The 13630-nt window shown below is 34.9% G+C and overlaps 1 protein-coding gene across 4 annotated transcripts in view; it reads left to right on the top strand.

Annotated features, from left to right (window-relative positions):
• LOC114252496 (rho guanine nucleotide exchange factor 10) overlaps positions 1-13630 on the top strand; it is a 44746-nt gene that overhangs the window by 8778 nt on the left and 22338 nt on the right. For 2 of the 4 annotated variants that reach the window (XM_089729175.1, XM_089729174.1), the window contains one exon: positions 7621-7723. In XM_089729175.1, the coding sequence (XP_089585301.1) occupies positions 7621-7723 (103 nt within the window). Of the gene's footprint in view, positions 1-3670; positions 3953-7620; positions 7724-13630 lie in introns of those variants that run through there. The other 2 variants (XM_089729173.1, XM_089729178.1) reach the window with 2 other exon arrangements.

Genomic DNA, 13630 nt, shown 5'->3' with positions numbered 1-13630 from the left:
ATACCATTATCACAAAATATTGAACCGTATCTAAGACGAAAATGCTTTCACAATAGGCTTATTATTTTAACCTAGTACTGCCAATAGAGCGAATGAATGAAGAATTAGAATATTAAACAGCTGCCTAACATGTGTGGTAACACACGGCCTGGCCCCTATATTGTAAGTGACGTTCTTAACCATCTGAACAAACTTAATTGAACAAATTTCTATCCACCTATTGCCCTTATCTGTTTGGTGAACCGACAAATTCGATGAGCCAATTGTTCAATCAAGATATTTCCTCAACATTTTTTTTTAAAGTGTATACCGTGATCTACATGTGAGCACACGAATTGATGCCGCACAGTACTAATTAATTCGATGCGAAGCAATCATGTGTTCCGGTCTGAATGATAGTTTTTATACCAATGCAAATGAAGTGAGTCTTCAATATATCGGGCGACGAATTTCATCAAAAACCCCATATCGACCCTTCTGGGCAAATAAAAAACATAAGTCACGTTTTTTCCTACCTGTAATCGTTGGTAGCCTAAAAGGCTATTCAACTAGACCCGGATTCGTAGGCAAGATTACGGGGTCAACCTGAGAGAATTTTCTAATGCTAGCCCTACCAAGGGCACTGTTTCACTGAATCTACCACCGGGTCGGAATCGATAGACACAGAGTGGGTTGTGTGTCCACGTCGAATCCATCGTAGCATTCGTTGGATTCAATGAGAATTGTGACCGGTGCTTGGAATGCCTAAAAACACCGAGTCTGATCGGAAGAAAGTCATAACAGCCAGTCACGCGAAAAAAAAAACGAATATTATTATAAACGAATTTTAATGGTATGTTCCTGAATACATAGTGAATTTAAAGTATAGAAATTATTCATTCGTGTTTTTGAGTATTATTTTATGAAGCAACCATAATGATTCCGTATAATTTTTGGTGTTATTGACTTCAGTGAAGGTAGTTTTTACATGCCAATCAGTTATGCGGGATTTTCACGGACGCACATGTTGCGGAACTGTGTCAAGCTCACAATGGCTTGTCGCGATTGTTCACGTGTAACGCCCTATTTGCTCTATAGCTATCTGAAAACTCGCGCAGCCCGTATGAATCATAAATATCTGAACGGTCCAAACAATAAGCCCGAGCCCCGAAGTGACGGGGCGCGCCGGTCGGCTTCTCAGATCTCGACCTAATGCAATACTGAGATCTCTCGATACAGCCCGAACATAAATCGAATCTCGTTACGGACCTGCTATTTCATTATTTACCTATAACAGGTCAGTGTTTCATCTAATGAGGTTATCTGTACCAGTAAAGTAAATAATAATGCCTGGTCTCTAAGCGAGTAATAAGTTTGGCTTGGTAGGTACATAAGCTATTAGAATTTCATGGGTGTACATATTTCTTTTTTTAAGCGTGACTAGTTAGAACGAGCTCTCAGCCCGCCATATGTAGCCCATGTGTAGTGGTTATCGGAGCCCATCACTGCCTAAGTTCCGTCACCTGCCGTCTCAAGGCCATGAAGAGTAAATTTCAATTATATAGTATAACTGCTATCCCACTCTTCAAACAGGATTGCATTGCTGGTTCGCATAGAATTCTTCTTCCTATTCGTACACTCTTGACAGAGTGGTCGTGGTCATGCATCAGTCGGATCCTGCGATACCGATGCTCTCGCGATGCGACGCCATGTGGCACGATGTTTCGCATAGAATTACGCAATTGTAAAACTACCCGCGCTGAGTTTCTCGCCGGATTTTCTCAGCGAATGGGGATTTCCGATAGTAGGTTCACGCGCCAAGCAGTTGCTTTGGAGTAGGTCTCCTTTGGAGGCGCTCGGGTAGCTGTTAGCAAATCCCATCTCGTTCTGGCTGAGCCTTTGCTCGCCGACCTGCCCTGGTGAAACTGGAAAGGCCTCCGGGCCACAAGTAATCCTTCATTCCCTAAAAAAAAGTAACTACCCGCGAAGGTTTATAATCGTAATATTTATTTATTTTGCACTTAAAAAACGCTATATATATACAAATTGAAATGAATCACAGTTAGATATTTTCGCATTTTAATGCGAGGAGGGGGCGTCCTAAAAAGACTTGAATGAACTGTATATAATACAGGATGTACAAGGGTAGTATGTGAGTGTAGAGATGACGTATGATAGATAGGCTTGAATGGAAAAAGAGGACATATTGCGCCGACCCCACATAGTGTGATTAGGGCAAGAAGAAGAAAAAAGTTTCTGCATTATTATTATGTATTTTTTTTTGCCTACCTATTGTTAGAAACTGACGGGTCCACCGGACATGTCGCTTTCGACCTTACGGGGCTGAGCCTGAAAACTTTGCTAACACTAGCCCTAGTACGAGTCTAAAGTAAGAGGGATTATATTATATTTTAATCTACATACAACCTTTGAAATTACACTGCCAACAAAAAAGTCAAGGATTCTTGTTTAGTTTTCAAAGAAAAAGAGATGTCACAATAACTCAACGATAATTGCACTATTATATCGAGGGGTGAAAGACTATTTGGTTTAAGCGACATTTAAGCAACGTCACATGAAAAGCATTTAAAGTTTAAAATTTTAAAAAAATTCATAACAAAAAACTTCAGCTTTTTGAATGAGGTAAACTTAATCGAAGTTCAATTAAAAACATCGGATTGTTGATACTAATACCAAATAAAACGGACCTTTAATTAAAAAGATAAATGTCGCTTAAACAAAATAGGATTTCATCCTTCGATATATTGTACAATATCTTATTAAGCTATATCTTAGAACAATATATACAACATCTTATAAATACCTAAATGTTATTTAAGTGATTGAGTGCAAACTATAACTACTATCCAAAGTCTACACTTATCAATACGTCAATATGAATTACGTTGCAATACACTGTTATCTAAATGAAAGTCAAAGTTTAAGGTAATTCCGAATTTCATCCTAAAATTCATTTCATTTCTCGTGTCTCGAATATGATTGGAACGGAAATGGAACGCATCATTTCGATCCGAGAATGAAAGTAATTTAAATACATAATTTATTAAATATAAAAAGAATTTAAAATACGAATATATAAAATTTTATATGATACTAATGACACATTAAAATAAAATAAAGAAACTCTTTAAAGAAATAACTAATTAATGACTTAATCATAATCATTAATAAAGCAATAAAACTAAATTAATCCTAAGTTAATAATATAATTCAAAGTAATAAAAGTGCCACTTAAATTTCGAAAGTTATTAATTTCCACGTGTTTTTGCAAATATCTAAATTATTAATGAAATGAACAAAACAGACACGATCACAGAAGATTATTAAATAGACGGAGCCTGAGAAAATTCCGAAATTTATAAATAATACTCATACCACGGAGACATTAAGACTATCATAATTGACTGACTGCAAACGCGCTGTCTTAATTTCCACATGCTTTTGCAAATCTCTAAAATATTAATGAAATGAAAAAAACAGACACGATCATAGAAGATTATGAAATAGACGGAGCCTGAGAAAATTCAGAAAATAAAATTAAATAATACTCATACCACGGAGACATTAAGACTATCATAATTGACTGACTGCAAACGCGCTGTCGTCAAGTGGTTTTATAATAAATGACTTAACAAACATGATTTGCGCTCATTCAGTTTTTCATTAGTATGTGATCAAACATAGCCACGGTAACACGTCACTCGTTGTTAACATTTGACATAGTGTTGTGTTCAAAGATCAACTCCCGAACGGCGGCTAAAATGACTGCTACGTAGAAAATAAAATCAACTATAAGTGTTAAAGGCCTTGATCTTAAAAACTGTGAAATTGTTATGTAAATATACAACATGATGGATACGAGACCGCGTTACATTGAAGCGAAACGTGCCAGGAAGAGTGATAAAATAACGAAATTCAAGAACAAATTGATAAAGAAACACAAATTAAGTAGGTAATTGTATTGGTAATGCGGGTCCATTTTGTGTCATAGTTATTTTATTCATGAAGTCGTCGTCCCACGCTACAATTGCCCTTGATAGTTTTTGGCGTATGGGTGTTGGTATTAATACTAAGTTTCTATATCGTCTTAATAATTAACTTTGAACTAAACAGATGTGAAGGTAGGTACTTGTTCGATTTTCGTTTTACAAGAAATTTCTTCCAAAGATTTAATCTCAATTTTTATTTATGAATTTAAGAAAATTATATTACCATTTAGTAATTATGTAACTAATGTTAGATTTCTCACATTCTCGAGTACGAATACTAACTAACCTTTAATTTACCCAGTTGCACATGCGAGTGTGAATTGTTTATTATCTTTTGATTGTGGTGCATTGGAAACACAAATGTTTATATGATTGAACTTTTCAACTTTTCTCACTGACTGAGTATTTCTATCGTAGCTATCATTAAGGTTACTTAATATACATACATTTTATTATTAGGTACAGTCATATATAAAAGCAACCGTTAAACTGTTTGAAAAAGAGTTAATAATAGTTTAATTCGAGCCTTATTAAGGCAATCTTCTTTCACCATGAAGTAGCATCAGATCAGAGGTAGCGTCACCCGTAAAGTACTATCTATAAACCTCATTTCAAAACGTGTCATTAGAGCCGACGAAACACCACAAAAGTTGTTGTTGTGGCTTCAGGAAGTACATAGAAGTTTCATTGCATTATAGTGTTTCGTAAAAGGCGAGTAAGAAGTTCATCGGCCAAATGGGTAGGGTATTTTCCGAATATTATACCTACCAATACACTGTGATCACATTTACTGATGGTAGGGCGTACAAAAACCGCACGAGTAGTAACCACTGCTCTTCCTATTTTTGCTACGAATCTATCACGCGTTTCATTTTAAAGCTTCTTCGAAATACGGCACAATTGAGATTTTGACCTATTTAAATTGGCTTTATAACAGGTCTTTTTACAAACGAGAAAATAATAATCAGCGGCAAGCTTAGACTTAGCGGTGCCTTGGGCCTTGTCCATAGATCTGTGGCATTGTCGCTGTCCATGAGCGACGTGAACCATTAACCAACAAGTGGTCTGTAAAATGAAATCCTACAATGATATAGTAGATTGTAGTACCATATATTTGGGTGTTTATGAAGTGATCCACATCGCCTTGAAAAGTAGAAATATAAATTGCATCGTTTTTTTCATTTTCGTGTGCCCAAAAATTCGCAAACGTTTTACCAATGGAATATGAATTATACGGCTACAATATAGATGGATACATATACATATTTGTTAACACAATAAATTTTTATGTAGGTATTAGTATTACAAATACCAGAATTTGATTAACAACGAATTACCTGATTTACTGACACAAAATTAATAACTATAAATTTGTTAATGTCTGTTAAATAAACCTTTTTATGCGTTGGTAGTTATTATCGTAATGTGACTTACTATATTTTAATTGTCGCGTTTTAAATGGAACCTCGATAACAAATGGATCACGCTAAGTAACAAGTGACATCCAAAACTAGTCTTCCACACCCACGTTAATGTTTTCAAGGTCTCAAATTCGATTAACGTATTTTATAAAATGGCAATAGCATAACGTAAGCAATGAAACCTCATTCGTTTGGTTGCTCTTTGTTTTTTTTTTTTTCAAACGAACACTTTTTCTCCACTTTACCTGTTTGTTTTTGTACCTTTACCGGTCAGGGTGACCCGAACGCAAATATTTCTCAAGATGCTCTCGCAAAATAAAATGCGATTTCATTTTTATTAATTTAAGTGTTTTTAAAGTAGTGCTGTGACTGTAATACACATACAAAAATGTAATAAAATAATTTAAAAGAGTACCAGAGTTTTTGTCATAAGATAAATAAATAAAGATGATGCCACATCTATACTTCTATACTAATATTATAGAGAGGAAAGATTTGTTTGTTTGTATTGAATAAGCCCCGAAACTACTGAATCGATTTGAAAAATTCCTTCACTGTTTAGAAGCTACACTATTCCCGAGTGACATAGGCTATAATCATTTTTGAAAAAAATTAGGGATATTTACCAAATCTCCAATAATGTGACCCAAGGTGTAAAAGAATTACCTTAATTATTATTTACATCACGTGCCCTGCGAAACCTATTGATGATAAAATAAAATAATGCACTACGACTTTGTAGAACACATTGTTAATTACAAAAAGTGTCGCGACAGCATATGTCTAACTATTGTAGTTATGCCGCAATAAGTGTTCCTTTATTTAAAAAAATAAAACAACGTCAAATATCGTTGAAATTTTTGTTAAAGACCCGAGCGGAGCCGGAGCGGGCGGCTAGTAAAATAATAAAATAAAGAATTAGATAGTACAGTTTAATTCTTCCTGATCCACCGTCTTATGTTGTGCGTTATCCATCATATAGTCATTCATCTTCTTTCTCCGTGTGGTTTTCCAGTATATCATGATTCTACTTAGAGTTCTATATATACCTTTGTGGTGCAGTTGATTTTGTTGATGATTTTGGGTTTTATTTTCTTCGCGTAGCACATAACTGACGTATTAACTCTGGGCAATGAAAATATGAAACTCTACCTTGTTACATAACGATTCCTGATGAATGTGACTATTTTGGCTACACTTCCCGCCCATCATTTTCATTCCATCACCGCCTACTGTTAGAGTGCTATTAAGTAGACATAACCAAACACAAATTCCAATATATTTTTTTAAATCTCCCTTAACATTTAGCAGAAATTAACAAAGACATAAATATGGCGAAAGCACACAAGTAAAATACTATTATTATTAAAGAGTTTCATGAACTAGTTCATTTTAGTTTCGTGCCAAATCTCCATTCATTGTTTTAGCACGCTCTCTCAGATTTTCAGAAGAATTCCATTCCAGTCTTTGTCCACATTCTTATTGTTTCTTTATTCTTACATTATCTATATTCCTAACATGCTTTGGTTCCAAAACAGTGCTTGGATTCAAATCTATAGATGCTACAACTTTCACGCCTCAAACATTTGTAAGCATTTTCTTCTATAAATATTTTTTTTAAATATACTCGAATAACAAATGCTTTAAGTGTGTGAGTACGCTATGTAGAAATTTTTTAATTTTCTTATCATGTGCTGGTTGAAAAAGGTCACTTCTACAAAACAAATGTTAGTTATTTATGATTTATTATTAATTACCTAAAAGTTTCACATGTATGTATGTACCGTAAATCTTTATGGAAGTTTCCATTATACATACATATATAATAATATGTATGAATTAAAACTTATCACTGTCAAGATTTTAATAAATATAACGGTTTTATTGTATTTAATTATTATTAGTTTTCATTATTGTCCCGATTACCTTGAGGTTTTCAGTCATTTCTATAATAAAATGAGATAAATTTCCTTTGTGTTAAGATGGCAAATTTTAAACGGCTTGTAATGCTGTTTGAAATAATTTTACAAATTCAATTTAAACTATACTTTATACACAATAAGTATTAAAAACAAAACGGATGTATACAAATGTGACTGTATCTGGTTTAAAAAAAACATTGGATCATTCATATAGCTATTCATTGTCCTGATTGGGATGGACATAGTTTCATGATAACTATAATAAGAAAACTATTTCTGTTTGTACAGATGAACATCGATCGGCGGGTGGCAGTTGGGAGGAGCCCGTGAGCGCGGTGCGTAATGCACCTCTCAGACGCTCACAAAGGCTCAACTCCACACTGGACTCCAGGTAATAAATCAACTTATAGTGGATTTTATCGGTTATGATTTATCTTCGTTTTGCTCCCACTATGAAAAGTTGATATTTAAAGTTTTCAAAAATGTTGTCCGCTTTGAATTACTCATGTTTTTTTTCTTTTTTGCAACGTGCGTTGCACATTCTCCGTTATTTTATTATCTGGCTTTGTTCAAGAAAGAGAATAAAATTTTTGTAATTCACTTTTACCTCCAATAAAAACACGGTAAAATTATTTAAAGGTCCATTTTCATTACGGGCATACGGGATGAATAAAGATAGTAGTTTTTTTTTTAGTAGAACTTCAAATACGTACTAAAATAATTCATTTAAAACCAATAAAATTGAATTTTACTACTTCTTTATTACGATTTTAAGTGGTTTTAACGTCCAAGACGCACAGGAAGCCACCAATGTCTCAGCCAACTATGATTGATCACGCTCCCTGGAATTAGAAGCGATACTCGGTTTTACGAGGGTCAAATGTAATATGAAGCTTTTATTATTCCTACTTATGTCTGTTTTGTATTGTTTTCACATTATTTGAGATAGTTAGGTATATTTCGTAACGTCAAAAATGAAATTGCTTTTTGCTTGTGACGTAATCTTTGAAAATAATACTACAAACAACAGATAATAAAACTTTTACTTTGAAACTCATCCGCAGACACATTTTAATTCTTCGTTAGTGAGTCACTCGATAACTTTATTAACTTGACCGAAATTTTGTGAATATACAACAACTCGGGGCGTTCGTGATCATGTAGCAAGTATGTACGAAGTGAATTGTTGACAGTTGGCGCATGCGACTTCCTGTGTCGTCTGCTCGGTGTGGTCCGCTCGCGACGGACAATTAGCGAGCGCCGCGAGGCCAATTAACACAAATTTCCTGTGTTTCAAACCCAACAGGCTACTAGAGGGCACTGCCTCCGACAAAACGATCGTTCACGCTTTCAAACACGACGTCTATTGTTTTCGTAATTGCCATAATCATACCTAATAAGTCCGTATTGAGAGTTCATTAGTGTTTCACAGGCTTCGATGGGCAAAGAAAAGGGAAAACTGATTGAGTTTCAACTAATAAAATTCCCTTACAGTGAACTGGTAGTTTATTACCGAGACATGGCATATGAATCATTTTATGTGCATAGCCAAGTTCTTGCTTTGTATTTTAAATCGAACGTCAAATTACGCGTTGCTCCCAACCGCAACCATGATTTAACTAATTTTCTGACTAAATGACTAACGGCTATAAGATACGAGTACCTACAGTGTAGTCGGTGTATGAGGAAGCGACTTTTCCAAAATTAAGTATAAATTTAGTTCAATTTACAATTAAATTAAAAAGGACACAACAACAAAATCACAATCGTTATTGCTTATTGCGTGTATCGATAATTCGGCTACCCATTTAATTGACTCACAAATTTATTTAACGAAAATAGTAGTAGACATAGGGTAGGTACCACCGCTCCGCCTATTTCCGCCGTGAAGCAGTAATGCGTTTCGGTTCGAAGGGTGGGGTAGCCGTTGTAACTATACTGAGACCTCAGAACTTATATCTCAAGGTGGGTGGCGCGTTTACGTTGTAGATGTCTATGAGCTCCAGTAACCACTTAACATCAGGTGGGCTATGAGCTCGTCCATCCATCTAAGCAATAAAAAATAAAAAAAACAACATGATACTGTGATAGTTTTTTCATTCTCGTATCATACGTAATTTTTTTGTATTATTATTTGACCTAAAATAATACCACGGAAACTTCAAAGATTTCGATTCATCGGAAAATAAATCCGAAATTAGAACACGAAAGTTTCTTTTATTCAAAAACCGACAGTGCTTTATGCTTAAGACGTTTCTTTTCATCATAGTTAAATTATATGGCTCTCAGCATTTTGTATGCAGGTAGGTCACAAGCGAAAACTAGTTCATTGTTTCTTCAAGAACTGAATTGAATGTTATACTTTTCAACTTGCAGCTCGTTGTGTCAGTGTCTTGCTTGACCTTACATTAATACCGTTACAATGTATATGTTAACACTTAGAATTAACTATTTTCTTGAACGGTGACACATTCCGGACGGTTATTTCAATGTTTCAAGTCAAATATATTTTTGTATTGCCGTAGATCACGAAATGATTCGCCCACCTTGAAGCGTGAGGTTAAAGCCTTAATCGTATTGGAATAAGACCACTGTATTCTTCAAAATAAACGCATGTAGACACGCCTGCCTGATTCTGCTCATGTTCCAAGGTTAAACTTATTTCGCCTCAGGATATAAACATTAAACACGCAAGAGGGGTACCAGTCCGTGCCATTACATAATATGTGCCCTTGTAAAATGTACAATTAGAAGCCCAATTCACTAAATACGTATAAATCTAAATTTTCCCTAAGAACATTCATTCTAAAATGACTAAATTTAATCGAACTTATGAATTTGATCGATGATTATTAGTTATTAGATACTGCGGGCATATAATAATTAATGATAATATAATAATTATCTCAATTTAATTTTAATCATTCTGCATTGCTGAAATTTACTCTGGAATTATCTTGAAACAACAAATAAAACTGTATGTTTTTTTTGCCTCATCTATCGTTAATATAAATGTATCTTTATTCATTTGCGTATAAGGTACTTTTACATTCAACCTTTAACATTCATAATTACAGATGATACGACATTACTACGAGTAAAAATTATGCCAAGGTCTGCGCTAACAAGTTGAATGCGCGCTCCAGCGATAGATACAACATTGAGTAATGAAGGCTGATAACATTTCACAGTAAAAATTTGAAATACATTTTACGTACATTCATAAAAATAATACGCTAATGTTTCTTTAAAGATTTCCAAACATTCTTTGATGTGTTATGTATTGGTCATTGTCTATTTTCGTTGCATCATTATTTTCCTCGCACCAGTCACATTGACTTTTACAGGTTGAAGTCTCAGCTCAGTTTTATGGTTGGACCACCCTTCAAACCGGAAAGTATAACACTGCCGCTGCTAGTCTATCCATACGGGCTCTTAAGACGTCACCGCAAATTGTTTAGCTATTTTATTCTGCCTGTGTCCCAAGCTAGACGGTGGCACTCCCTCCTTGATTATATATAGGGTTATATTCTTGCATCCTTACAAGACCAATACGAATAAACACGACTTCGCATTTATCCCAATTAACTAAACATTAGTCAATCTACCCATACATTCTTTAATATTAATAGGTTCAACGAAAAACCACTGAATTCAGTGAATGAATCAAAATTCACTTTATGGTATGTAATCAAACATCAGACTGACGACAATCTCGTGATTTCAATTAACATTTATTCGAGATAAAAAAAAACTGATATCTTAGCAATTTAACGTAATTTGAAATAATTAATGGTGATTGTTTTGTCATTGAAGTCAGACACTTGTTAACCGTATTCTGGAACAAGGGGAAAACGAATTTAAATGGTTTTTATTCGTAGAAGGTAAATGCAAAGTGTTATTAACAACACACAATTGCTTTAATAATAAGTGTCAACAATAATATAAAATTAAAATTTCTACTTTCACGAAAATGGCTTTATTTCTCCAATAAAGATAAAAATAATTAGGTAAACGAGTTTTTTAGCGTCTTTGCATAATGCGTGTGATGTCCGTTGTACACAAGTCCAGTATTGCAACCACGCCGAAAAAATTTTTTTTTAATTCCTTGAGAGATACCTTTCTTTCTAAATGAATATTCCTCTAAGAGCACCAAAATTACTTCCACGATGAAGAAATCCAAACGTTTAATAAAATAATATTAATATGCGTAATTAATGATAGGGTAGACCTCCATCATGTCCAATATGTCTGGGCTCCAAAAACCACACAATACTCGCTGGGTACATCTAAAGCAATAAAATTCTATATCTAAAGCAAAATTCACCAGAACAGACAGGACACATATAATGACATTGTAAACTTCGGCCAAGCTTCAACGTGCGTGACGGAAATCACACAGTATGTGTGTGTTTGGGCTCCGAAAACCACACAATACTCGCTGGGTACGTCTAAAGCAATAAAATTCTATATCTAAAGCAAAATTCACCAGAACAGATATGACTTATATAATGACACTGTCGGGTCATCACAGTAGATAACGGAATTAATGCAGCAGACAGTGCGACGTCTCTATCTTATGAATTGCGTTCATGCGCTCTTTCAACGAACGGTTTTGTTTGTTGAATTTTATGGAGCACGTATGTAAAGCTTGGAGATCTAATTAAGATTAATCGGAATTATTGACTATGAACTTGAAGATATTTATTTAAAAGGAATTCGAAATAGCTGTTTCGAAATTTTCTTTATGCTATACTACATTAGGCTCTGTTTTGTCTGTTCAATTAAGTTCAACGCTATGGTATACTACATTAGGCTCTGTTTTGTCTGTTCAATTAAGTTCAACGCTGATACCATTAGCGTTTCTCATATAGATTTTATTTCACTTTACATATGAGGCTTCTACGATAAAAACATACCGTTCCACGTTCCGTGTGCTTAGTGCGAGTTTCTGAACGTTCTCGATAACATAAAAGCTAACCCAATTTTGTATGCAGTTGAAATAGCGACCCTAGCGGCAAACGTACGCAAACTATCCCATTCCATACAAATATGAACTAAATTTTACGCTATCGAGAACGGCAAAAAATTCGCACTAAGCATACCGCCCACAGATGAACATGCATATAAATCTGGGAAGACCTACCTACGCTTCGTCTTCGTCGTATCGTTACAAAATTTGTGACGTAATCGTTGTAAAGTTACTGTCGGTAATTTTCTTATCTAACAAGTCAAATGAATACGCCTGTTAACCGAACAAAGGGTCTCGCGGCTCTGTGTAACATAAGGTAATACCTAATTGGCTAATCGCTAATAGTAATCGTCGAGTCGTGGCCAGAAAAGTCAAGCAAGCATCACTTGACCCGGAGATCAAAGCAGAGCTCTAGTCGTTACCTCGACGATCATGAGAACATCGATTTAAATTTGTTTCAATACTGTTCACTGTAACATGACAGTCAAACAGTCACGTTCCGTACTAGAAACAACAGTGGTACTATTTTAAAAAAATGCTTTTAGTTACTTAACTTCATAGTGTTATTATATCTCAACCTTCTTAATATCAAGTATGACATCTCTCGAAGAACTCAGCGGACATTTTATCGATGCTATGAATTGTTTTTTTGCTAATTCGTATCCTAAGGAAGGGACTATACCAGCTTCGCGTGGACGTCAGCCCTAGCAGGAACAGTGATTCGCAAAATCTACCACCGGATCGGCATCGCAGCCCAATAAGGGCCTCTCCCATCCGGCGGGAAACTCAGCGGGCTGAATTCGTTTCTAATTGCGATGTATCTCCTAGACTTTATTAATATTTTTCAACAACGGAAATAAGAGACCCGTCTTGTTCACTAAGGCTCCGTGTACGAATGTAATTCGCATTGTTTTTACAATGAAAAAAAAAACAACCTTGGACAATTTTGTACTTGGAATGTTTGCGCCACTTCGTAGAAACAAAACAAAGGAATACAAAGAACTAGACCGCGTTTACATAAACTAAATTCGATCTAAGTACCGTAGCCGACACCACATCATAAAATTGCATTACGTAGATTGCTTTCAGAGTGAGGCAACCGCAGTGACAATATTTATTATCTTTCATCACATTACCAAATGCGATCTAATGTATTCGTTGTCTATACCAACTCATACATTAAACATTGTTTTTTTATTCGTACCTACCCGCTGGCAACCTTCAGACAGACACTTGAGAGCACTTTGTCAACATAATTGTTCTATTGTGGTTTCTTGTTCAATAGTTAGTTTTAACTGTTTACTACAAAACCACAGCGAAATAGAT

This window comes from Bombyx mandarina, chromosome 08 (assembly GCF_030267445.1).
Source record: "Bombyx mandarina strain Sakado chromosome 08, ASM3026744v2".
NCBI classification, from domain to species: Eukaryota; Metazoa; Arthropoda; class Insecta; order Lepidoptera; family Bombycidae; genus Bombyx; species Bombyx mandarina.
The sequence above is the reverse complement of the archived record's forward strand: the minus strand, read 5'-3'. Positions and strand labels throughout refer to the sequence as shown.